The 27,352-nt window shown below is 46.0% G+C and overlaps 1 protein-coding gene across 5 annotated transcripts in view; it reads right to left on the bottom strand.

The window, feature by feature from the left end:
- Nucleotides 1-5,141: 5,141 nt before the first annotated feature.
- G3BP2 (G3BP stress granule assembly factor 2) overlaps nucleotides 5,142-27,352 on the bottom strand; it is a 31,389-nt gene continuing 9,178 nt past the window's right edge. Inside the window, exons 2-12 of one of the 5 annotated variants that reach the window (XM_075150431.1) lie at nucleotides 27,004-27,122; nucleotides 21,934-22,015; nucleotides 20,718-20,891; nucleotides 19,738-19,828; nucleotides 18,665-18,767; nucleotides 16,963-17,143; nucleotides 15,894-15,992; nucleotides 11,350-11,452; nucleotides 9,166-9,294; nucleotides 8,856-8,974; nucleotides 5,142-8,102 (exon numbers count right to left, since the gene is read on the bottom strand). In XM_075150431.1, coding sequence (XP_075006532.1) covers nucleotides 7,830-8,102; nucleotides 8,856-8,974; nucleotides 9,166-9,294; nucleotides 11,350-11,452; nucleotides 15,894-15,992; nucleotides 16,963-17,143; nucleotides 18,665-18,767; nucleotides 19,738-19,828; nucleotides 20,718-20,891; nucleotides 21,934-22,015; nucleotides 27,004-27,098 — 1,449 coding nt within the window. In that variant the 5' untranslated portion in view covers nucleotides 27,099-27,122 and the 3' untranslated portion in view covers nucleotides 5,142-7,829. The remainder of the gene's footprint in view (nucleotides 8,103-8,855; nucleotides 8,975-9,165; nucleotides 9,295-11,349; nucleotides 11,453-15,893; nucleotides 15,993-16,962; nucleotides 17,144-18,664; nucleotides 18,768-19,737; nucleotides 19,829-20,717; nucleotides 20,892-21,933; nucleotides 22,016-27,003; nucleotides 27,123-27,352) is intronic. The other 4 variants (XM_075150434.1, XM_075150432.1, XM_075150435.1 and 1 more) reach the window with 4 other exon arrangements.

The raw sequence follows: 27,352 nt of genomic DNA, 5'->3' as shown, positions 1-27,352 counted from the left end.
TCGTGAGGAAGCGGCCACAGCATCGCAGCCGGGAGAACGAAGCTCTCGCTTGAGCGGGAACTCCCGGCCCACACCACAGCCAACCGAGAGGCGACGTGCCTCTCTGTTTGCCTTGATGCCCGGGGCAGCCTGGTGCAAATCCCCTCCCTGCGTCACTGCAGGTGTTGGAGGAGCGAGGAGCCTGGCCAGGACATCCCCGCTTTGCTCCCCCGGCCATCCCCAACGTCGATGCACAGAGGCTGCTGTTGCCGGCAGCTGGGACTCCCACACTCCTCCCACATGAGCTCCCTGCAGACAGCAAGACTCATTAGTGAATACAAACCCTGCTTTTGAGAGGGTTAAAGACTGAAGCTGAACCCTGTCGGTCACTACCTGCCATGTGCTCCCCTCCTTTTCTCTGCATATGCAACAGGGGCCGGGTCCGCCCTCCTAAGCCCCTTGTGGCTGGAGCTTTCTGGGCAAACAAGAAACCCCACTGCCTCCTCGGAAGGCTCCTCCTGGGTAGGCTGGGCCGAGGGCTAGAGCAGAGGCTTTGCCTCCTCTTCTTCCCCCTTCCCTGGCTGCAGGCCCGCACCCACTCCCCTCAGTCCCCAGCAGCCCCTTCCCAGCCTGACCTGCAGTTTAGTTGCTCTCCTGGTCCTGCCACACGGGCGCTGCCTCCATCCGCTGAGCCTGGGGCAGGAGCTGAGCTGTGTTGGGCAGGGCTGCCCAGGCAGGGCCTGCCCTTAACGAGGCTCAGCCCTCCCTGATGATGCTCGTTTGGAGACACAGACAAGCAGGAAGCCTTGCCCCAGGTTCTCCCAATTTTGCAGGTGCAGCTGGGTGGCTGCGATTGGGGGAGCCCCATCCTCACCGCAGCTGCGGCTAGGAGCCCTCCGCACACAGTTTCTCACGAACTGGGCCTGAGCACACAAACAGGTTTGGAAAAAAAACACTCGCGTACACACAGACACCGCTCCGGTCACCTCGTGATCCCTGTCTCTATCGGGTGACACATACTTATCGCCTGGAGAGGCACCAGCCTCGCGGGGCCAGCTGGGCTCCCGGCACGGCCCAGGCATGGCAGCTCGTTTCGTCGTCCTGCTCGGAGCCCAGGCCGGGGGCCGCAGGCTGAGACACAGCCGTGAGGGGGGGGCGCTCGTCCTCGCCGCCGGGCCCCCGAAAGCCTCGTCCATCCCCGCGGGTGCCCGAAGGCCTCTCCGCACGCGCGTGCTTGCCAGGCAGAGACGAGAAAGCCTCGCCGTGCTCCCGCACGAACCCGGCTGCCCGCTCCAGCTGCGGCCCCGGCCCGTTCTCGCCCCGGGCCCGGCGGCGGCGGTTCCCGTGCCTCAGCCAGGCAGCCCCGGCCGCCTCCCGCTCAGCGCGGCCCCTTCGGGCGCCTTCCCGCCCCGCCCCTCCGAACCCGCCGCCGGGCACTCACCGCGCGCGCCCCGCGGCAGCCGCCCGGCGGGACCTGCCCCGGCTCCCCGCCCGCTCGCCCGCCGCGAGCCGTCGGCGCCGTTTCGACGGGAGCGCCCCCTGTCGGCTGCTGCGCATCACTGCAGCGCCGCGGCTCCGCAGCGCCCCCTGGCGGCTGATCTCGGAATCGGGAGCAGCGCGCGCCCCCGGCCGCGACGGCGCCCCCTGGCGGGCTGAGTGCGGTACTGCAGGTAGCGGGCCCGTCCCCCCGTGACGGCGCCCCCTGCCGGTCACGGAGCGACACTGCCGGGGCGGGGAGGACGGCACCCCCTGGCGGTCAGAGCGCAGCACTGGATGATGCGGCGCGCCCGCGCCGCTCTGGCGCCCCCTGCTGGCTCCGTGCCCGCACCCCCATACCCGCCGGTGGCGGAGGTGCCGCGCCCTCGGGCCCCGTTACACGCCGCGCGTGGTGCGCCTCCCTGGGACAAGGCCGAGCCCTGCGGGCAGGGAGACGCCAGTGCCCTTGCCCCTCAAAGCGGCAGACCCCCCACCCCCCGCCCCAGGGCCGCAGGCCTGAGCGCCTGGTACTGGGTCAACCGGATGAGAAATGCCCCCACCTCTGCCCTGGCGCGGCAACGGCCACCCCCGCCCGAGGGGACGGACCTGTGTGAGCCCACAGTTGCTGTACGGAACCTCCCTCCATGAGCCTGTGGCCAAGAAGCAACGCCCCAGCTTTCAAGCGCTGCAGAGGCCCCTTGGCGAAAGGTGCTAATTTCGGCATCACATTTTATTACAGAGGAACATCAACCTTAGCCTAGACATGTTTTACATTCAGAGATTTTATTTATTTTTTTCTTTCACATGAGCAACTGGATGGATTCAGAGCACTGCTGCAGCAGCGAGTGTCCACGTCTGCTGTGCACACCACATCCTTCTTCCGACCTGCTTCCCACTGTGCTATTTTTCTTCCCACAACTCATAAAACTCTGGTTTTTACTCCATCTCTTGGGCCATGCTCGGAGCCTGGAGATCTTCACATCAGGTCTGGGAACCCAGGGCTTTACCCCTCCCCAGCACAGCGTTGCAGGGAGCAGATCAGCAAAGGCTGACACGTCAGGGAAAAACCAATCGCTCCTTGCTGCTCCGGGAAACGTCAGCAGCTCCCGCTGCACCTGCCGAGAGGGAAAAGCCGCATGCTTCGGCCCTGCGCAGCGGTACCGCTCCCGCCCCTGCGCTGCTCCGGGAGAGGCTAAGCTGTCCTGCGCTGCACAGGGGCTTCCCAGAGAGTCTCTTGTTTCTTCTCTGCTGCGGAGGGGAGCCGAGCCAGAGAGGGGACTCGGTCCTGATCATCCAAATAATCACCTACTCCCTATCCCAAACGGACGCCCAGACACCCCTCCCCTCCCTCACGTGCACTCCTGGCAGAGCACACCCGCTCCGAACCCGCTGCTGGCCCAACAGCTCCTACAAGTTCGTGTGCTTGGTCCACCAGGACAAACATGGTGACAACACGTTGCTCAGAGCAGCGTTTCAGTAGCTGCACTTCGGGTCTCGCTTGCTGTGAATGCTGCAGGGCCCAGCAGGGGCACAAAACCCACCAGTACTCGATGCCTTGTTTTACCAACTCTGGGTTCAATTCCTGTACCTTACATCTCAGGGGACTCAAGGATTTCAAGGAAAGGTCTGCAGTTAAAACTGCATTGAAATAAGGCAGCCTAGAAGAGCATCATGTCAGCATCTGCAAAAGCCGTTCTCAACTTTAATCCATACGCAAAAATACACACCCCCACCGCCACCCCCCACCCCGGTACTTCACGCTGTTCCCGCTTGTCAGAAGGAACAGCGCGTGCTGCAGACAGCGTCAGAAGCACCGTTACCGAGATGTCTCATTCCAGCTCAAGCCCAGGAGACACCAGTCAGAACACAGGCGAAAGGTACGCTGATGTCCCAAGCTGTTTTTCTTCCCCTTGCAAGAAGGACACCAAGAGGAGCTTTCCCAAGGATTATCAGGCAGCCTGCTATCGTCTTCCGTCACGTCCGATAAACCCACTCTTCCAAGCTGTATTTCTCCACATGAAATGCAAGCCCCCAGCAATCGCTGTGACTGCAAAAGCCTTCCTAAAATCACGTCCACGAAGATTTGTAACGCTACCTTAGCGCGGGCTGTGTCCGCATGCGGTTGCCGCCAAGGGAACAGGCGAGGCCACCGCAGCACTGAACCCGTCCTTGCCTTCTGACACCCTTCAGCTGCCCCCCGGGCACTTCCTCACTTTTTTATCTCCACTGAAAGCCCCTCAGCCATCACCGTGGTATGCATATGGATTGGCTTTTACCTTGCTCCGTTTCACCCACATAAAAAGAAAAAAAAAACGTACAGCTTGATCGCTACGCACAGTCATTCACAAAGCCTAAACATCAGCTCAGGTGCTGATAAAATGTGCTCTTGAACAATTTTTAAATACGTACGACTTCACGGCACAAGTAAAACGAGATCCTGGCCAACCTTGTTTGGTTTCAGATACCATTATCTCTGCCATCTCCTCCCCTCCTCCCCAGCCCCAGACGAATGCGAGTTTGCAGGCCTCCGCGATGCACCTCATAAAGCAACGTGAAGGTCCGAATGCTGCAGGCCCTCAGGGGACGGCATCGAGGGGATCGTGTTTCTTCGGGGGTCTTTGGTGCCAGCAGATCGCGTAGCTGTTGAGGCTGCTCCTCAAGAGGAGTTTTTGGTGACTGGGCTTAGGGGTCTGCTACAGGATCTCGTTTTTTCATTCCAGTATTTCCACACACACAACCGTGTTACTTTTCAGACAGCTCCCAACTGCCATTCAGCAGAAAACATTACAGCCAAGACACGCACTCGGAAGAGGACTTCAAGACACAGCAGACAGCAGCTACCAGGCACTTCACCCAGAGCAGAACAGCTCCGCATGGATTCTGTGACTCAGACACAATTCCTCTACAAGCAGTGTAAGAATAACCCCTTTACCAACCTTCTTGGGTAAATGCTGGCACTGGCAATGCCACCAAACACACGAAGGGAAAAAACCAGGGATTATCTTGCAGTATGACAATCAGTTCCACAGCATCAAGAGTAAGCGACGCTAAAGTTGACAGCAAGCAACTCCGGGTTTGTTTTCTTAAGACAACTGAGCTCACGTTCCTCCCAGCACCATCACAGCGTCCGCTTAAGCTGCATCCCCAAAGCCGGACGCCGCAGGCTCCACAGCCCAGCGGGGCGCGGAGGAATCCCGCCTGGGACACGTCTGAGAGGGGCTCGCGTCCTCCCTGGACCACGCACGCCCCGAGGCGAGAGGTGCCGCCAGATCGAGGGGACCGACCCGCACCGAGGGCAACGCCTTGCCGGCCGCCTGTGGATGGAGAAACCGTGTCCTATTTCCTTGCCTTTCCGCTCTGGAGCCGGAGCGACCCACGCCAGGACCCCTCACGCGCCCCAAGAGGACCGGGCACGGTTTCTCGGTGGCCCTGGCAGGGTTTCCGACCCTTGTGCCTTCTTAAGCCAGCGTCCCAGGAAAGGAGTTGATGCAGCCGCGGCAAACCAGCGCTTATCGACTCGACTCAAGTCAAACCCTTCAACCGAAGTCTGTGGCACTGCGCTACTGCGGCTTCCCGCCGCCACCCGACAAGCCAGCAACAATGTTCTTAAAAAAGCATTTTCAGTATCGCAAGGGATGAAACGGTGCTCTACAGCGACCTGCATTCAAGAGAATTAGGGACATGGATAAATGCTGCAGACATCAGTAGTTTATTGGTATGTTTAGTCAAAACACATTCAGAATGGAAACTTAAAAGTAAAAATACTTTCCACCTGCAACAATTAAACTAGAATCTACTAGCATATAATGCTTGACACGTTACAGCAATAAAGATGGTAATCCACTGTCTTGTATACCTACTAAAGCCAAGATGGTCAGCCAAGTTTGTTGAAATAGAACCGTAATGACAAAATACTCCCACCGTCCACAAATCAGCAACTAACAGTAATGGTCAGTGAATCCCTTCCTTTGCTCTAAGAGGTACATTTACTATCGAGAGGGTCGAGAACACGTAAGAGTCCACAGTACAGCAGGTGAGCTATCACCATGTAAACTTCTCTGGATGACGTTCCAATGGTTGTTCACGTCACTTAAACAAGAAGCAAGCCAGAAAGCAGAATGGCTCAGTAGCTCTTTTTAACACTCCGTTCTTTGTTGTTGAGATTATTCCCAGTGCCGTTTGCCATACAAATGAATTAGGCGGCAGCAAAACACCACAGCACTACAAAAGGGGAAGGAAAAAAAAATGCTACACAAAACACACTGGTGGCAAACTGCTGACTGATGACAGCAATTTGTCCGAAGGCTTCAAACCTAAGTAGTGGTGCTGTGTGGCGAGCAGTTCAAGTACTACAGATTTCCAGGTAACAGCTGAAAATGCAAGACCGTCAACGAAAAACTGAAATATGAAAATGGAAACTGGCAGAAATGAGCCCCGGAAAAAAAGCGTATGAAAATAGTGCAAGACTTACCATCGAACACAGAAGACCTCGACTCTGGGAGAAAACAGACAGATGCCACTTCGCTTTGCCTAAGGTATCAGAAAAATATGTGCAAAATCTTCCAGCTTACTCAAAAACAGCAAATGCTTGCATAATCCAGAGACAGATCGCTATGATGCCCTATCTGCTTTTGCTTGAAATTGCAATTATTTTATTTGAGGTCTTCCGTGCTTAGCAGCTTTAAGCGGTCACACTTTCGCACAGACGCACACACAAACACCCCCCCCGCTTTTACTCCGGACGCCTCAGAGCCGGGTGCTTGCTGCACGCCCCGGCATCGAGCCGAACTGTACTGTCTGCTGCAGCTGCAGTTCACGGGAATGTGCTCCAGAACGTCATCCAGAAACAGACCCCTCCACTGGAAAAACCCACCAGTCAGACTGAAGAAGAGGATGTCTCCTTTCTACCCTTCAGTCCGGAGCCACATAAGTGTCAACTGCAGCTGAGAGTTACGTGCAAAATGAGTAAGAGTTTTTAAAAAAGCGCAACTGGAAAATGCAAATACTTAAGAGCTGCTGTTTTGTTCTCTGAAAATTGCAGTATCCTCGTTTGATAAGCTCACCCTCACAAAGGATGCTCAGTTCTACCGATCACGAGCTGGCCAAAAGCGTTCACCGTTCTTGACTGACTTCTGAAATGTATGTCCAAGAGAGATTTCAACTCCGTTTTCTTTAACTTTGACATCGATTAAAGAGAAGAGACAACCTGGAGACTACTTGGATGCCTTCTTCCTCCCTTCCCCCCCTCTGCAAGAAAACAGGCGAACTTGTTAATTGAAGAGCAAGGTGGATGATAATTTTCGCAACGTTTACTGATTGAAAGATACTGCAATTTTTTTTAATACAATTTTTCAATGATTTCCTTTAAATGCTTTGCAGCCAATCGGCTTTGCAGCACAGTAATTCATACACTATACTGTACAAAATCACCAGCAAGACTGGAATGATGTATTCATAGAAGGCACCATCATGCTTATTACATTACCAGAGAACTCAAATACAGTCAAGACAAATTTCACTGTACAATGCTTATCGAAGGGGAAAGGGGAAGGAGGAGTGTGTTGAGCAGCCATCCCTGTACTGAAGAGGGGCAGATAGAAAAATCTGACGTGAGCTATCAAACTTGTTGCGTACTCAGGGCTACGACTTGGAAACTCTGGGTTCTGTTTAGTTTACAGCTAAATGGATTCCTTCTGGAATAAACTTGCAGTCTTATTAAGGTTTGTGTGTGTACATAGGTTGGTCACAGCAAGCAGATCAGATGCCCGCATCGTTTCACAAGCTATTCTGTCTGAATAAGAGGATGAAGGTTTTTTTTCCTCCGATGCCTCCTGCAGATGTCAATATAAATGAGTTCAGAGTACCCATTAGTGCATTTTGATGAGTGCGTAAACGCGAGTTTGTTTGGAGCCGAGTGTTCTAAGAAGGAAAAAAAAAGGCAAGCTTCTCCAATTGCACAAATTGCACTATTTGTGTTTCCAACAGTAATAGGCAGAAACAGTAACACTTACACAAAATGTGCAGCAGAGGGTTTTTGACTGAAAGGACCTGAATTCTACTGGGCACGTCCTTTAGTTCACTTTTGTTGCAGATAGTTAACCGGTCTTTTTTTTCTTTTTTTTTTCTTTTTTTTTTTTTTTTTTTCCAGTCCTCAATTCTCCAAGTCTACATTTATAAATTAACAGTGTGACTCCTGTTGTGAAACTGGGGAAAGAACGTCCACCTCAATTTAAACTGGAAACCAAAGGATGCTTTCACATCAAAGAAATGATCAGAAGGGCTGTGTCACATTCCAAAGCCAAAAAAAATTAACAAGAATGCAAACACGATGGATAATGTACCACTGCCAAGACTGTCTGCCCACAGTGGAGATTTCAGCGACGCTGTCCAGTGAAACGGCCTTCCATTTGCCCGGTTCCTCGTCCGGAGCCAAGTTTCTGTGCCATGCCACCTCTCGGAGGGGGTCCTCTTCCGTCACGGTCTCGCATCATGCCACCACCCACTATTCCACGGGGACCCCCAGGGCCTCTATCATTGCGACGAATATCCCTACGATCGTCGCCTCCACCTCGGGTCTCTCTTTCACGAGCGGCTCTTGTTTTTTTCTCTTCTACGTTCAAGCGCACCTCACCCCGGAACATAATAGGCTTACAGGGAAAAGTGTTCAAGGCACAAGTTAGTCACCATTTCACACAGTCCATTTACACAAGGCATATGAAAACACCGCATTCGCTGCATGCCTCAGCCTACCTTCACTTACATGCGAAAGACAAGAATTAACTGTTAACGGTTAACCTTAGCTCTAGAAGTCCACAGTAAATGGAACAGCACTTGTAAATTCATTTGGCATGCAAGGAATTAAAATGTCTTTCTCAAATAAGGGCAGGGTCGTCTTTAGCCTCTTCACTGCCGGCTTTAGCCTTTTCACTTCAGGGCTAAAGTTCCTGAAGAATTGCTCTCCCAGGTCTCGCTCCCACATACTAGAAATGAAAACTGCTGCTTTCCCCTCCCCAGTTCCTCAAGTCGCAACCACCAATAACCTTGCTCCTTTTTCTCAGCCCCAAACGCAGAATTCAGAGATCCATGTGATGCCCTTCAAAAGGTTACGTGCTCGACTTTCAGCTTAAAAGATCTCTAAAAGTAAGTGTCGAGCTCCATGTGGTGTCTACGGGCAGAGGTAAAAAACCTGAATTCGGTACGACGTGGTTTGAGGAACGCTGGCGCAGCTTTTGTAAGCTACAGAACACTCCTGACAGAGCGAGTATGCCAAAACTATGTTTTCCTTACAACTGTTGTTTGAATGCCAGAAACAACAGCAACGCAAACTGGGATGGCCCACGGTACTTGGGGTTTAGGGCGTTCAGTCCATCCTTTGAAGGCTACTCAAAGCCAATACTTACTTTCGCAACTAAAATTCGCTGGACCGGCTCAGAATCGTCAAATACCACGAAACCAAAATTAGGCAGTTTTCCTCCCACTCCTTTAGTATTTATGCGAAGTTCTACCACATTTCCAAAGCCTGGGAAAACACAAGGGAAAAGCCACGTTACCAAAAACCACAGTGCCAGCTCTACCACCCCCCGCTCGTTCCAGGCAACGTCTGTAGCGTTACATCATGTAGAAGTTCCCCTGCGTGGCCCTAAGTGAACGTTACGTGACTTTTCAACGCAGTTTTTCTTCTTAGTGTCCGCAGCCAAAATTGCTACTTACTCATGAAGAACTCTTTCAGTTCACTCTCATCGATATCATGCGGCAAGTTCCCAACAAAGAGCTGGTGGCTGTCTGGATAGCGAATTATTCGACGATTATCCGACTCATTCTGTTCCATGTCCCCTCTCCCTATTGTCAACAGAAAGAAGGAGGTAGAGCCACCGAGGTTAGAGGATGTGTGTCGATTCGGATGAACACATCTACAAACAGCACCAAGCACGTTCACTCAAACAATTCTGTACATTCAGCTCTTGAGCTTATGTTTACCACGGGTGACAGAGCGGGAGGTTACTATCTTCCTCTTTACATAGTCCTGACAATTTTGTAATAATACCAGAAAGTATTTGTTTTCTTTTCTTCTGGTTTCCCTGGATAGGTTAAATAAATCCATGTTAACTAAAACATCTGGAATACTGGGCAAGCTTGTTTAAGAGGTTCTAGTTGTATCTTAAATGATGATGCTGAAGAGGAGCTCACTACCTATTAAAATGTACTTTTTAAAAGATTTGGATTTAAATCACCTCTTCATCAATTCCTCAGCACCGTAACAGTATCCTTACTTTGGCACTCATATTAAAAACAACGTTTGCCAGTCACCTCTTCTGGCTTTCATCTTCTACCATTCTGTCCCAAAGACAAGTTCCTCATGTTCCCAAGGGTTCCTCGTGTTCTCTCCAGCTCAACCGAAGTATTAGCACGCTTAGCACCATGCAAGATAAAATCTTTCCCGGTAACTCACGATTAAATCGTTACCTGCCTTGCAGCGTGACAGCAGCACACCGTTACCCCTTTTGTACCTGACGTATTACAGTGTAGGTATGCACCCCCTTCTCTCCTCAGCTTCCTCTATGAGCCCATTTACAGCAAGCTTCCTAGCTCGTTTGAAAGGTTTCCTTAATCAGATGAAACAGCTCGTTGACTTCCTTTGAAAATAAGACCGTAGCGCTGAAGCTTTACCATTTGGTCAACTGAGCTTTCAGCTTTTTCTCCCCTGCCTCTGCTACCCCCCAATGGAAGATCAGAATTACAAGACTCAGGCTCTGTATACACGTTTTCTGTATAACTTGTATTACATCCAAGAGCAGAAGAAATGCAGATTTGCAACTTGATTTAGCCACAAGTTGCAGCTTTTGCTCCCTGCTGCAGATGACACGTTTAAAAAACCAAGAAATGTTAACCTGTAACAGATGGCACGGTTCTTTCTCGGTGCCTTAAATCCTTTGAGTTTCAGTGTTGTCCCCGAGTGAAGATATACTTGCATTGATCAAAGCCAAAAGCACTTTCAAGCCCAATCCGTACCACCGTTTGGTATGCACTTACTGAAAACCTTCGTTAGAACCAATTTCAGCTGGAGTTGGTGGAGACGCGTACAGTCGCTGAGACTTAACCGCTTCCGCGGGCAGCGCTCTGCCAGCTCCCACCAGCTTTACACTACCACTTCAGGACAATTGCCGATGCCACCCCTCCCCGTAGAACTCGTGACTTAGGGAAGACGATGAACTGATCAACACCCTGTGACTCCGGGCCTCTGACTAGATAGCTTTTGCCCAGCGCCGCGCAGGGGTTTGCAAGCGACCAGGCTGGACTGATGAAGGCAACTCAGAAGGCTTTCACCTCTCAACACCACTTCTGACGACTGTCAAGTAACGTGCACGTTTTCTAGCCAGACCATCCTACGGTTTTGGCTACTCTGTATGAGTAAGAAAATGCAGCGAACTGGCTGCTCAGAAAATAAGACAAACACGAGAGCAGTATTTTAGACAATTACACGACACGGAAAATATGTATAAAATATGTATAAAAAAGGTTTTCTTCCAAAACAAAGAGCAACAACAGGTATTTAAGAGCTCTTGCTTCCAAGGTTCAGCAAAATTAAAAGACAAGGAAAAAACCATCAGTTTTCCACACCAGAACTGCATCAAGCCACATGAAAAGTACTCAAGCCTATAAGCGAGTAGCCCGACTACTTAAAAACATTTCAACAAACAGAAGCTTGGAAATAATGCCTGATCTTTGCAACAACTAATCACCAGCTTGGACTCCAAATCATATTCCCCCGTTTCTAGCCGAAGGCAGTAGGACCAGACCGTTCATTATCAGCCACATACTAGACCAGGTACAGACCAGACCCGTCAAGGAGACGCCTCTCATTAACTAGCAGACACACAAGCTGATCCACGTTACCTGGTCGAGGTCCTCGGGGCGGAAAACCCGGTCTTTCCCTGGGACGCTGTTCACGTACACGAGGAGGTTGAGACTGAGCTTCGGGTTTAGTTTCAACTCGTGGCTAAAACAGGAGGAGAACACGCATTATTAAACACCGGCCCAGTAAAAATCCCCCAAACCCCAAACTCACCAAAACAAAAAAACCCCCACAACACAAGACGTAAATAAGTGGCATGCACAAAACGAACTCCAGAAGATATACATCCATGTCAATGGGTTTCGGAATACATTTTTTTCCACCTCTATAAATTCCTCTGTACCAATCCAGGACTGCAGTGTTCAGTTATCTCTGCTAAAAGGTGCAAAGCAAACATCTCTCAATCAGAGCGTCTCCCCAAAACATGGCTAAGGTGAATTTTCCATGTTTGACCAGGCATTGAGACCCCAACGCTCCATTATTCGAGAATCCCTCAACCTGACTAAAAACCCCACACAGATCAAATAAAGCTTCCTCATGTCAAGCTCAAACTTGACAGATTAGGAGGTACTCCGAGAGGAACACGAAGAGATGGGCAAATCACATTTTCTGTCCGAGTCCCTGAGGGATTCTTTTTCTCGAGTGCAGAACAACTATAAGGAAACTACCAAAAAGAAAGAGGAGAACAAAACAAAAGCCCTCAGAAGTGTCCTAAGTATTTCTGATACAATAAAGCCACCTGAAATGACAATTTCTACAGACTACCTGCTGAGGATATTCTTCAACTTTCCTGATGTCAGGACCATGATGCTCAAAGTACACCCTTCATATTCTCAGGAACTAAAACAACTATTCTATTTTTTGCAAACAAAAGATGCTTTTCAAGATAATTTGAGAACAAGAGACAGAAAAACTATTTCTATGCAGCCTGTTGGTTACTGAAGCAATTTCCAACATTTTTAAAATTCCATTTTCAGTGCAACAGTCCAGCAGCTGCTGCTGTGCTGGGTTCTTATCGTAGAAAAACAAAACTATCCTTAGGAGCATAAAGAACACCACTAGCTTCCGAGGAAGATTAAACACAAGGACAATGGCTATAGGGCCAGACTCCTGCGGAGAAGTAGTTTATGTTCAACATCTCCCTTATTTTCCTTTGAGGGCTCAAGACAACTGACGGTTCCAGCCAGAGAGTACCCCACAGGGGTAGAAAGACTGTATTTTACATGAAGCGTGCAGGTATTATGCACCAAATAAATGCTTCAGCCCTCCTATCGCTTGTGCTCTACCCAGCTAGGCATTAGCTTGTCCTTCCAACATTTCTAGGATCAGTTTTTCAGTTCCAAGAATAAGCTAGAAAAATCAGCCTTCCTGTTAAATCTCTTTTCCTTATACCTCCTCATGGGTCACTGGAGCTCCCCTGCCATCTTCTACTCACACATCTTTACTGCATTACAAATGACACATTCAGACCCCCATTTCTTAGATACTTACGGCTATCGGGCTTAAACACTCAGTCCTTCCGCCAGCCATAGCAAAGACTCGCTAAGTCACTGATGTCCTTCTACGAAATCCCAAATAACAGTTAACTTTTACCCGCTTGCTTTGCATTTCACTGAACTTCTTGTCTATCCCACAAATACTCTCTGTCTACCCAAACAACAAACAGCTAATCTCATTAGGTGCTTTCTAATCAGTACCACCCCTTTTTACAGAGGAAGACTGCCTCAGTGCTCTCTGGCGCTGCCTGAAGAGGAAAGCACTTGTGCAAAACTGTGCTCCTCCAAAACCCTGCAATTATTAGCAGCATCACAAGATGCCTATTAAGGGCTGCCATATACAGCCCAAGCAGCAGCTAATTGCAACTCTCATTTCACAGAGACCACACAAAGTGGACAGGCGAAGGATTTCAACACAAAACGACTAAAGGAGCGCTCAGCCCAGGAGCCAACTATGCCACAAACCTCAGCCTAACGGAGCTTTCAGACCAATTAAGGAAAAGGTGACAACGTCTCTTCTCTTCAGGAGCTCACATGGGGAGGGAAAGGGACCTCCTTCTGCTACGGCAATGCTACTGGCAATGACAGCAAAACCAGCCACAAGTCAGCCTTTACTCACCGACTTTGGAACTGAATACCCCCCTGAAACAGAGGAGGATGGGACAGAAAGAGCGAAGAAGAGGTGGCTCCAAAGGCTGGTACAAATCTATTTTTTAAATCTTACAAGGCTTAGAAGCTTCTCTAGAGTGAGATGCCTGCCACAATCAAAACGCATGCAATGCAAAGAACCAACTAGCCAGTCAAACAAACAAGAAACCACGCTTCACGTGAAACAAAAGAAAAAACCTCACATCACCTCACCTCAGTTCCAGTAGCTAGGTTAGATGCATGCCTCAGATAGCTACCACACTGTCTCTGAGGTAAATACGGACCACGCAACTTACTAAAGGCACTTATCAATCACTTCCACAAAGGCGCTATAGATTATAGAAGTGTCTAACCAGAGTCTGAACAGATTTAAAGTGGTGAGAGAATGCAGCATCTATGAACAGATCTTTCCCTGAACTCACCGCTTCCAAGCCAGAAGACAAGAGTCAGGGAGGACCCTGACGGTTTCCGCCCCGCCGGCACCCCTACGACAGTTGATGTGTTAATGCAAATGGGAGGTCAGAATATCTGAAAATGCTATAAAGAGAAGGCCTGATTTATCAGTGTAGGCAGGTTGATTTCTAACGGCCCACAAAAAGAAAAAGAGCAAGAAATGCCGACCTGTTTAACTCCACAGCTGTAAATAAACAGGAACTGAACTGGTTTATATCCAAAACAGTACGTGTGCAGTCCTTTGAGGGGTTCTGAGTTAATACTACAGAAGTTCTATTTTTAACTTGATAAAAGATGGGGGAAAAACTGGAGTGATGCAGAGAAAGGAATGAGAAGGACAGTTAACAGCTGCTTTATAACATCACTGATGTGGGCTAGAACAGCATCGCAAAGGAGCCACCCACCCACTGCTGCAATCTACTGTCCTCGTTTACATGCACAGTATCTGACATTAATGGATCCAAGAGAACAGGAAAAAGCTGCTACCGATGTGTAACCCCTTGTAGAAATTTTTCAGGTGCCTTTTCTACCAGCTTTCTGTATGAAATGTCTGAAAAGTGTGCAAGAAAAGGAGCTAAGAACTGACTAATTCGGTCTCCAGAAGAGCTGAGAGTTGAAATTCTTGCCACTTTGGTATTGTTCAGAAACTTCCACACGGAATTACTTAAATATGAAGTCACAGCAAAAGTAATCTAAAAGGCAGTAAACATGACAAGCTGCAGAGGCAACACAAAAGAGTTTAAGGGGACATCTATAAGCTATATTCTGCACTCTTGTACAGATAATTTAAAATGATTTTTGCAGTCTTATTACAAAAATCCACCATCTCTACTGCAAACAAATCAAAACCAATTTTGGTTTTGCGTAAGGAAAATCTATGCTGTAGTAGGAAAAACAGAGTTTTTACAGCTCAAATACCACCTAAATGCTCAAAGCCCTGCTGCAGCTGATGAAGACACACAGGCTTCCCAACTCATTACATAGCCATTATCTGATTTCCATGACAGCCCTGTCACACCAGAAGCAACACCATACAAGGTGTTGGTTTTTTGTTGTGTTGTTTTTTTTTTTTTCCCCTTTTTCAACATGTATTTGGCTGAAGGGCCATCCTAGACAGGTTCCTCTCTGTCAGTAAAAAACGGAGAAGAAACCAGTGCAAAACCAACAGCTGCAATAACCCAGACGCTCCACTGAAAATTGCAGTCTTTTAAAAGGGTTGGACATGAGCTACCACGACATAGAGTGCTTTGGTACGCAGCGTCAGTAGAAGAGCTTAAAGCACACATTTTCTATTTTGAGGATTTTTATACACATGGAGGCAGCTGAATTGAGAGTCTCGGACCATCTCACACCAGCTTGGCACGTGCAGGACACGAGCTATCACCCGGTCAAACTTTCTTTCCTCTTTCCCCTCCTCACCCAGTCAACCTAGGAATGGGAAGACAGCATTGTCCTGGCAAGGAAATGTGAATCCTTCCATTCCCCACACAGTCGTAAGTTGGTACAGGGTTCTGTGACAAGTTAATTGTAAATGGATAATGCAATCCAGCGTGCTTCTGTAGACATTAGCCTTACAAAGCAATCTTGCACCTTCTCAGAAACGGTGCTACCCCTTTTCACTACCGGGGCATTTCCGCCAATGAAATACCCCTTTCAAACACGCTTCGGAAAACTACCGTTTCGTGGGGACTTAGTGTTTTGTTTTGGTTTTTTTTTTTCCCCTGGTGAACCAAACCATATCCCATATTAAGATAGGTCAAAAAAATTTCAGTCGTGATTTCCTGTTTCCGCATGAACAGATTTTAACGTCACCATCACCCAAAGTTACGTGTACGTGCCTTCGCTTGCGACAAGAAGGTGAGTGCATTAACATTTAAGACACAATTAATTTGTGCAATTTAAGTCAAACAAATTGATCTGTTAATTTAAAAAACTGAAGCAGTTTGCAGAAGTAATGAGACAATCCAAGGTGTTCACAGATGGGTTACCTGTGAGACTGGTGCTTTAACATGGGGTGGAATTCCAGAGGAAGAAACAGTACCACTAGGAGGCAGGTTTTTACTGGTCACTGAAGCCCAAGAGAAAGCCTGCAGGAAATGCAACAAACCTAGGCTACTAATCATGGCAAACCACTGACATTCCTACAGGGAAACTCGTCTGCTGAAAATACACTTTTGGTTCATATCCGACTATTAAATAATTGTTGTGCAAGCATTACATCGAAGATACAGAAGGATTTGCAGTTCTAGCCATCTGTGGACTCCAACGGCGTGGAGCAAGCGTGTACCGTGCCCACTGTCACTACTTGAGTGAGCCCAGTTCCCTCAGCATCCCCAGGTCACTGCTTTCCATGACGTAACCAAACCTAGGACTGAAAACCCTGTAGTGTTAAGTGTCTTCCACACAAAGAAAGAAAGTGGATGCCAGAAGTTAGAAGTAAAAATGGAAAAGAGAAAAAGGTTCGGGGAAAAAAACATACGGGAGACACGCTGGAGCTAGAAAATGACCTCTCTCCAGCTTTCACCGGTTCCTCCCATCTCTGTCAAACTACCTAAGTGTAACCATAGCAGATGACGCACGGTGTGCTCGGTGGTTTTTAAGATTAGGCATCCTGCCTCTAAGGGCGACAGTCAATGCCCCCATATTGATTTTGAACCCATACTGCCAGCAATTTTGCACGTGTCAATGCATTATGGTTTTTTTCAAGGAAGAGCAGTGGTTCCCATCGTATGAGATTTTTGTTGGTGGTGGCTTGAGGTGTTTTCTTAACATATGTTAACTCCACATTTTAAAAGGTTTACACATGCATAAAACCACACACACACGCTTTACAAGCAGAGCATTAAATTTACAATACGTGACTTGAGCAGCGCTTAAAAATAACATTCTTTCCTTTTTTAGTGAAAGTTTGCATTTTTACAAGTTCAAGGTTCAAGTCTGGCTGTTCATACAGCGTGACACTGAAAAGAGGTGCCAGTTTGGCCACTCAAAAAGGCTAAGTTCAAATCTTCTGTTTACCATCTGCACCTAGAAGCACAGATACGACTTTTAACTAACCTTTGGTGGTTCTTGTGGTAGCGAAACAGGTTCTACAGGAGGTGGTGACGGAGACTTCTCTTCTAGCTCCTCAAGGGTCTTTTCTTCTACTTCAGCTTTCAGCTCCTCGGTTTTCGTTTCAGATTCCAATTCCGGCTCAGGTTCGTGAGACGATTCTTCTAGCGCCTCCTCTATCCCATTGCTACAATAATCAAATGCATTTTATGCAGCTTATCAATTGCTTCGTACTTTATGACTTTTTATAAGCTATGCTACGGTAATGGCTGCTATTAAAAAGATCATTCTGTTTCCAGTTGCTACCGTACGGTACCTACGTATACAGTACTGTGAGAAGTTAAGCTGTACCCCTGTAGTTGCATACAAAGCCAGATTTTACTCCTGCTGAAGCAAAGACATGTTTTACAATTCTCTCCAGAAAACGTGAAAATCACACAGACTTATAAACCCTTTAAAGAATAGGTGCTAAACTCAAGAACTGCTGCTCCTAAAAGAATAGAAGCACAGCGAGAGACCAATGGAAGATCAAGCTATACACATAAATGAAGCCAATTTTGGAATGAAACCCACAGCTTATTTACAAAAATGCCATACAAGTTCCTTACCAAAGGAGTTTTGTGTCTTGTTTACTGAAAATCACACGCAGCTTCTTCTCTACTCTGTGTGCTCAAAATGTAAAGGATCTGAAGTTCTTCACTTCTCTTCTTCGGCCACCCCAAAAGCTTACCACATTCCAAATACTTCTGCCTATGCAGCTCCTGCCACAGGTTCGCATACGCCTACGTGACTATCCGATGAATGTCGCCTTTACAACTTCTTTCCAATTGTCACAGTAACCCAAAAACAAGACCTGACTTAATGCTTTTAGGCATCAAAAACTTCCTGCGTTATCTTGAGCAAGAATTCCAGCAGACTCCCCTCTTCCACAAGATTGCTCATAAAAAGCACTATGTGACCGGCATTCAGCGTTATCACTGATGCACTTAACAGACGTCATCTAGCGATGTCGTAAATGGTGGTGGTTTTTTTTTTTTTTAAACAAGGAAACCAGGAAGTCAGCTCTGGCCCTTTAAAAGGCATTCCTACGTTTCAAAAAAAGCACAGGGTTTTGGTGGTGTTTGTTTCTTTGTGTTTGTGGGGTTTTTTGTTTGGTTGGTTGGTTGGTTTTTTAATAAAATGTATTTTTCTTATACAAACATAAAGAAATTTTTTCTTTAATCTTGTTTAGATTTTAAGACACTCAGGACCGAGCGCTATTCTTCCAATACAGCTGTACAGCAACTTCTCAAAAAGTAGACTTTCCTCTCAGTTTCAAGCGCTGCCCAAATTTGAGGAGTAACATATCATTAACTACCCCTTTGTTAACCCATCTGTTCACATAAATTACATCGTATCAACTCACTGTTACAAGTTTATATAACAAAGACTCCATTAAGTGTGTACATAAACACGGTTGCTACCTTTCCACCTCACCTTTGAAACCAGCGCTGAAAATAACTAGCGAACATAAGAACATCCCCCACTTCCTGTCTCCGTTCAAGAAGCAACGTTTCAAAACAATATAACGTTAACATAACACGGACCTGTATCAAGTTAAGTGTCGTTTCCTAAACTACCTGTTAAATCACATCCAGAATCCAAAGCCAAAGCAATTCTGAGGCTTTTATTGAAAAAGCAACTTCATATAATAAAATGGACTTCTTACGTTACAGGATGGTTTTCATAGTAAGTACTGCTTGCATTCTCTTGCACAGGTTCAGGTGATGGTTGTCTTTCCTCCTGCTCCTCTTCCACCTCTTCCTCAGACTCTGACAGAAAAAGAAAAACTTCCTTAAACATCTCTGCAAGCATACACAAGCCGCACTTAAAAATAAACGCATATTAAACTAGTAGTAATCAAAATAAAGCTTCATCAGCAAAATAAGGCAAAATTAGCTGAAGGAAAAGATAGAAGACCCTGTCACTCGTTCAAGAGACTTTGGTTTTTTTACTATTTTCGCAAAAAGGAGAAACTAGAGACATATTGCTGCTAGGAAGCTCTGGGAAAAGGGTTCAAGGATCTTTTAAAGCGGCAGATGCTTTTCATACGGTGGCAGTAAAAGAGAAAGACTGCGCTATTAGCTCATAAATCTCGGTACCTAAAACTAAGAAGATTAACCTCAAATACAAGGATGATTGCCTAAGATGCTTTGTTCCACAGAACCGAGATGAAAAAATTCCAGACGCTATCAAGTGAACACATGTACATACGATCTGGCTGTACTCTGATTTGCTTTGCCTCAGTGAACAGAGGAGGAAAAAACCACCCACGTCAAGTTCAGCCCTTGAATAGAAATGAATTACTGAATGTGATGATGATATGAAAGTGAACTACATGTCATATTTGAAAAGCCAATTAGATTTTTTCTTCAAATCACTTCACCTAAGAATTCGACTGATCAGAGAAATCAAGTCTACCTGATGAAACTAGCGGCAGCAAAAGCACTATTGCTGCTTGTTTCCGTTCTCCGCCAAGCCTCACCCACCCTGAGCCAGTTTAGCCCTTCGAGGAATAAGGTACTACTGTACGACCATCATTTTACGGAATGTTTTGGACCAGCAGATAGTTCCAGCAACATAACCTATACCCCCCGCCTCAGGCCCTTCCCAAATTACTATGCTCCATGAGAATGCAATATAGTTTGCGTCCTTCCATCTCCTCTAGGCGCTTCTGAAAGCTCTGCATACACGGTAGAGGAACAAGAACAAGACAAACTCTACATGTACAGTTCTTCTCACCTTCATCAAGTTCTCCTTCTGAATCCCCAAATACTTCATCTTCGTATCTGAAGATATCATTATGGACATAGAACTTGTTTGGAACAGAACCCTGTAAAAAAGCAACATGCATTTTTTTGAATATACGGTATATCAGCAGTCAACAACAAGGATGGATTAGAGATACAAGCTTTGGGGTACACATCAACATTTTGGAATAAGACTATTTCACTAAAGCCATCTTCCAAGTGGTACCTTTTCTCTAAGCAAACAATTGAACGGTAACTTCCGCCCAACTGAAAAAGGAAGTTTCAAGCAGAAAAAAACCAATTTTGCTAAGTCACGGCAATCATAGGTTCTAACCAAACATAAAGTCCCTCAGTTTCATCAAGGAATTTGAATTTTCCCTATTACAATAAAAAAACAGGATGAACTTTCACAGGGTGACTGTATGCTTATAGCATTACATAGGGAAACAACAAAGAAATTCAACAAGACTCTAAAACGTTAATCACCAGCCACACAATAGCTTGCGATGAAGTGGGGGGAAAGAAGTAGAAATTACGCGAGACACCCTTTGCCATTACACAGCTCCGCTCTCGCCGAGAGCTAAATTTGAGCAGTAACTTGCACAGCATCAACCCGTACTCACATTTGCCAGCAGACTTGAAGAAAGTACAGAACTACACTAGAGACTCGATCTGCAGAGCTGAACATTTTTTTTTTCATTTATTTGAGTCAATGGCAGCTCCCAAATGCAAGCTCCAATTTGCTTGGTATTACTGCTCCAATACTTCAAGTCTAAGAAAATAAAACAGCTCAGGACGGGTCCAACACGCTCGTTTCAGTGCACTCACACGCTGTGACACATGTAGCGATAGCCTCCAGGCCAAGCTCTAAAAGCCAAATCATATTTTTTGCCCCAATGTAACAAATTGTAGCTACAGATCAGGTTTCCATCATCATTATTTGAAGTTAAACGCAATCTTACATATACTTACTTCTGGAGCAAGCACAAAAGTCTGCATGAACTTTCTCATCGGCTGCCCGCTGTTTGACAGCTCTCCCATTACTTGCACAACCACCCCATCACTCAGAGTAGCATGAGCATCCACATGACGAATCTTGGTGTGGCATTCACTGAACTGTAATGACATCACTTTCTTGTGTATCTCCTAGAAATAAAGAGTTACATTTTAGCTACGCTGAGTTTTGTACAGAGCTTTACACCTTTTAAATACCTGAGTCTGAACTAACACAAAAAAGCACCCCACTGAAGCTCAAAAGGTAAGTACAGGAACCAAGAAGCGTCTTTCCCTGAGAACAGTCTACCTGAGCTCATCTAACTTTCATTCTGAAGTTTTCCACCAGGGTTCAAGTACTTCTCAGAGTAGTCAAATAGCACACAACTTGCTATCCCTTTTTTTCCACCCGTATTACAACATACGACCAACTTTCAGGCTTTAATTTTTTAAAGGGCCTGTGAGAGAGAAGGATTTAGCTCGTGTTTAAAAAAAACAAAACACCACCCCCCAAACAAAAAAACCCAAGCCTCTACACATCCACAAAATACCCAAACGTCACAGGAGGGGATTACATCCGCACTGCCAAGATTTTTGCGCTGCCAAATCACGTTGTGCCGGCGAAAGGAGAAGAAACCAAACCTGTCCTGGGCTAAAAGCCACACTGCTCAAAGATGCGGCTACCGCATGAACAGATGCTCCTACGTGACAGGAGTGATTCTGATAAAGAGCTACAACCAAAGCGAAAGCTTGTGTTTCCTGGACTTACTTCACTTCTTGAAAAGTTATCTTCCGCTTTAAGAAAACGTCACTCACAGAAGAATTTGGTAACATACAGAATTCCACGTAACTCACAAAGATCAAAGTCTCCTTCCCAAGGAACCACTTCTATAAGATACATCAATAGCACAAGTCTAACAGGACCTCTTGACTTTGTTTCCCATCCTAAATACGTTTTCTGCAGTCCAGCTGCAAAGCTGACGAATCAAACACAATCCACAGTAAAAGCAGCAACAATCAAACAAAAAAATGAAAGCCAACAAATGCCTCTCTGCCTCTGAATCAGTATCAGGCAGTATCACAATACATTATTTACCAGATAAGAAAGTCAAAGTAATTGGTAAAGAAAAAGACTCATTTATACAAGTAAGTTCTGAACATTAATGAGGACTACAGGACGGATTTTGATACGCACAGCTTGACCATACACAGCTTCCTGCGGTTTCCCACTGGCATCCAGTCCTCCATGGACGTAAGAAGAATTCCTGCCATAAAACCTGCAAGCGAAGACACGTAAAGGTCATAGCAGTGAAAAAATAGAACCAAATCCAACAAGTATTGCAGCTGAAAGTTGTAGAGCTCAATGCATCAGGAATTTCAGCACAAACAGCAATTCAAGATGTATTTTCCACTTCCGAGGCTCCAAGAATACAGGAACAAACAAGCTTAATAGTCAGTATTCCAGTTCGCCCAAGATATGTAGCAAGCTCCTAAATCAACCTCAACCTTTCACTTGCTTCCTTTAAGCAAGGTGGCCATTTTGGCTTGAAGGTTCCCCAACATCAAAATCATCCGCGTGTTAAAGCGTGTTAAAGCCGCGCTACCCAGCCAAGGCGTTAGCCTAGGGAGGAACAACCCGCCTGCCTCTCCTCTGAACCCCCGTTCTCTTCAAAGATTTGGGCAGCAGCGAGGGATTCTGCCTTGGATTCAGACTGTGCAGACAACTTGTCTGACCAGCCAACCCACCTCCCCATGTATCCTGTCTCTCTGCTGTACGTGGCTGTTATTTCACACCTCAGCTTTCGCAGAAGCCATGGCCAAAGAGCTCATTACAAACCTCCCAAGTATTAGAAAAGACCAGACTCCTCTTAGGCACCACAGCTGAACACAAAGCCCCCAGAAAAAATGCTGTCTGAAATCAAGTGTAAAAATGCAGCAAATGAAAGAAGGCCAAACAAAACTGCACCTTACTGCTGCCACACCAAGGGACAAATTCAGTACTAGATGTGGCCCAAAAGCAGCATTCTCTCTATGCTTCTTACAGTTAGGCAGTGAACAGTATTTCATTTGCATTAATTGCATCATTGTGTACCATGACTGAATCACCACTTATAGCAGCCTCCACTGTATAACTTTTGACACAAAACTCACATTCCATATTTATGCTACCCAACCAGTAGCAGTTGTGGTTTTGGTCTCGTAAATAGCACAAACCTCTGGACCGCTCCAAGAAAAACAAACCCTAACACCCTTTCTTGAACCAGCTTCCGGATTGGATTTCAAAAGCTCTTATTTTTTATACGTAATATACGTACACTTGCTTCCAATATTTTTCTTACGTTTCAGAGATCTTTTTGCGCTTTCATTCTATTTCCAAATTTTTAGCTTCCAATAGTCTAAGTTTTGTTTTGGATTTTTACTGCCAGCTTATAAAGCATGTGAATGCTTAATATTTTCTGTACATTTAAATTGACAGATCAGACAAAACCATCATATCACACCTTTTTTTATTTGGAAGCATGCTTTGCCTTGGGAGTGACTGCCGTGAAGTCTGAATGCTAACACTTTCCCGACTTCTACAAGATACCATTATTAGCCACCCTTGTAGTGTATACATGAAACAAAATTTCCATTAGGTACTTCTATAAACTCACTGTCACACAGTTTAGCAAGGATACAGAACATTTCTCTCTAGTTAAACAAGCCAGTGCAGAGGATCAGTCTTAAGATACAGAATTAAACACCAGAACTTCCACATTTGCCATTTCGTGGTTTATCCTACTAAAGCTAGAAACCCTTTCCAGTTCTCCTTTCCTAAAAATACCGACCCAAGATTTTAACTCCCGTGACTATGTCCAGAAAAAAGTCCGGGAAATATTTAGATTGCTTTCTTTGGTATCAACTGCATAACCGTGTTTTTGAGCACGGTCCAGCACTTCCTAACAGCAAGGAAAAACAGAAGTTCAGCTGAAGCGGTGTGCAAGCAGATAGGAAAACATCTTTTCACTCTCTAAATTCCAAAGTAAGCCCTCTGACACTCAGCCTATCTTACTAAGCGCTTTCACAGGGGGACCAAGAGTTTTAACTTGCTCTTAAGGAACGGTTCAAACTCTTTGGTAGGCAGAAAAACCTAACAAGTGGGAACTCCAGATCAGGAAAAGAGTAAACGTTAAGTGCCCAGTTATATGGAATTACAGATTTTCACTTAAGGGGCCAATAAAGCCATATAAATTCACCTAAAGCGCAACAGGCATGCAAACTACCCTGAGTAACACCGATTTAGAGGGCAAACTGATCTCTGCTTACCCGTAACCCCCGGATAAGCGTTGGATAATGACTAGCGACAGGATACTCGGTGGTGTTCTCAAGCTTTTAGTAGGATAAACCAGTTACTTCAACACTTGCTGTCCTATCTCCCTTAGCGCTGCAAGAAGGAGTACATCAGGAAGCCATGGAAACCAAAATCTTTCTGTGGCAGTGAGCAAGTTGTTGTTCAGACTAACAGCAAGAGAAAGAGGGAAGATAAGATGCCCTCTCAGAAGAACATCACTCATAAACAAGGTGGGGCCAAAGAACAGAAAGGCAAATGACCTCCATATATGAGCCTGACTAGAAAAAAGTAGCCACCTCCACAGCCCAAAAAAAGGGACAGCAGTGGCAGAGGCTAAAACTGGCTAGAAGACATTTCACACAAGCAGCTCAGGAATCAGCTACGATTCAACCAAAACCAGATCAAAACCTCTAGGACACTTCTGTGCAGAGATGTTTAAGAGAAATTTCACAAACGCTATTGTTAGTGACACTTCCGCCACCTTTCAACTGGACAGAGAATATTTCTGAGCACAGAGTATCACCTGCACCGGGGAAGCTTGCCTCGTGAATGCCTATCCAGCTCCCCAGACCTCAGCAGAGCCATTCCAGGAAACAGTTAACTGACTGGTCATCAACAGCCCCTCCGCTTTATAAAAGAAGAAAAATTCTTCTTCAGTAACATTTTTGGACTAGAGCCCTCCATGAAAACACAGTTCCTGCAGGAAGGTAAACTCTATGGACAATTCCCCTTCCCCACTCAACGTACCACGCACACAGCATAATTTGGAAAGCTGCCTTTCGGAGTTGTTTGAGTAAAGCTTGAGATTTAGAGGGGTGGGAGTAATATCTAGTACCTCCTATAAAGCACCACAAAGTTGTCATCAACAGGCTAAATGTCTCTGCAGACACCATTTTTCCTCACACCCACACTTCTGCCAATTTCACATCACCCCAGTCTGGAAACATCAGTCTACATCCCAAATGTACCAGGAACACCAGCTCCACAGTGCTCCCATAGCATGAGCTAATATTGATGCAACGGAAGTAATGTTGCCATACTAAGGGAAAGCAGGAGGGAAGGCAAACCTGGAACAGCTGGCTGCTCTTCTTTGACTAAAGCAGTTAGGGAGGAAAAACATACCGACGGTATTTTGCTTCGTAAGTCAAAACACACGCTCCCCCTCCAAATCCCGCCAAGGTTACAGTCGCTATCATTACAGGTAAACGCTCTTACGAGCAAAAGCAAAGACTATTTTCAACACCAAGTTTGAGGCATGGGTGATTTACCCCAATATACAGTTTAACTGCCATCGAAAATAAATGTTACAAGAGGAAAAGGCAATCTCACGGTAGAACCGATACAATTCTCCCTCTGCCTTTGGTATTAAGCTGTGAAGCATGGCCTAATCATCCCTTACAAACTCTTTTCTGTCTCTTTGTTTATACAAACAACTTCTGGGTTTCAGAGCAAAATGACAGCACACTTCACAGGAAACTTGTCTTACTAACTCGGGCTTTTTTATCATTCAAAAATGACCCTGCTCTTCCGATATCAGGATTTCCATTGCACTGTGCGCTCACAACGTCATTGTTCCGTTGAAAAACTGGTATAGTCACACCCTTTCGAGTCTCTTAAAAATCTCAACTGCTTGACCTTTACAGGCAAGGGATAGTTATGGATATTGACAAGATGCTAACTGCTGACAGACCTGCCTAAGAGGTGCCTCCGAAGCTAACTCCAAGGCAAGAGGTCCTTTCCCAGGCCACCTGGGGAAAACACCCAGGCACGATACGTAGCTAGGGAACGCAGTTCTTGGGTCAGAGCGAGCTGTCAGTTTGTATATCGGGTATCGATGTGTTACATGGACATACTTGTCCAGCTGTTGATCTGATCCGACTCATTTGTCGAAGCTTTGAGGGAGAGGAAAAATTCTGCAATCGCTAAAAATCCTGCTTTTAACTTCTGTTAGATTGCTAAACATAGATTAGGAAAGCCTGGAATACGCTGCTCAGACACCTTAAAAATAGATTTCAACACAGAAAACAGCGTGGCTCCACAGCGGTTCAGTGATTTAAGTAAAAATGATACCATTCATTTTCCCTACCTCAAAGCTACAGATGAAAAGAGGCATTATTCAAAAGACTGAATTCTTCAGTAAGGCATCTGAGAGCTCAACTTGTGCTCAATCAAACAGACCAATTTTTCACCATCAGCCTTACGTCAGGTTCTGACACAACACCAACCCAAGCAGTGACCGCTTTTTTTCTTTTTATACACTGGCAAAGCTACTTGCACTTTTATTTATTACAAGTCCATGATGCTCTAAGTCCAAACGTGGATATGCAAAATCTTAAGTGACAAGCTGTATGTAGCCAATCAAAACCAGAAAAAGAAGGAAGAAAAAAAAAGGGGAAAAAAAAACAGAAGGAAGAAGCACATTCAGAGTACCATTTAAATAGTGGACACGGGTAAGAAAAACCTCCTGTATTTTCCACCTACCTTGTCCAGGCCACGACATTTACTCTTAAATCTCCAATCACAATCTGGTTAAAAACTTCTCAGAGGCAATGCAAAATATGGTATCCTGAAATAATTAGCATGCTTGTCTTAGGTACTAAATCCAAGTGCTTCCTCTGCCATTTTCTTTCCTTTTCTTTTCTGTCTTTTTAGAAAAGTATTTCTGGACTATGTCCACATTACCATTTTACCAGCTGATAAGCAGCTCACTTTTCCACACAGGAAATACCCTGATAACATGCCATACATCCATATGGTCAGACTGGGTTCTAGAGCCTAAGGAGTTTTCAGTAAGATGAAATAGTTTTTCAGGAGCCCCAAAATTAGCCAGATCCGTTTCCTCCCATACTCAGAAATCAATGTTCATCTGATTTATAACGAACAGTACACACTTTTGTTCAAAAACATTTGTCACTGTGTGTGTGAAAGCGTTACCTGTGCAAGAAGTCAGGAGCTTTATTTAGCAGAGTGTAGTACTGTCTCACGAACTCCCGCCCTACGAGCAGGGGACTTGGCTTCTCCATCACCATTTCTTTGGTACACAGTGTCAAATGCTGTAATTTAAAATATTCATGTTAGTTTCAAGACAACCCTATGTATCACAACTTCCCCATAAAAGGATGAGCATAATGATTTTAGAATTGAAACAATCATGTGAACAGGAACCTAATTCCCACAGAAGTACTCCAGCAATTCAGGACACCCTCCCCCACCTCCTCCGAGTAAATAAAAAGATTTCAGTCAATTCATGCGTTACTTTGACAAAGAGGGAACAGTGAAAACA

This window comes from Calonectris borealis, chromosome 4 (assembly GCF_964195595.1).
Source record: "Calonectris borealis chromosome 4, bCalBor7.hap1.2, whole genome shotgun sequence".
NCBI classification, from domain to species: domain Eukaryota; kingdom Metazoa; phylum Chordata; class Aves; order Procellariiformes; family Procellariidae; genus Calonectris; species Calonectris borealis.
This window is presented reverse-complemented; position numbering and strand designations above follow the sequence as displayed.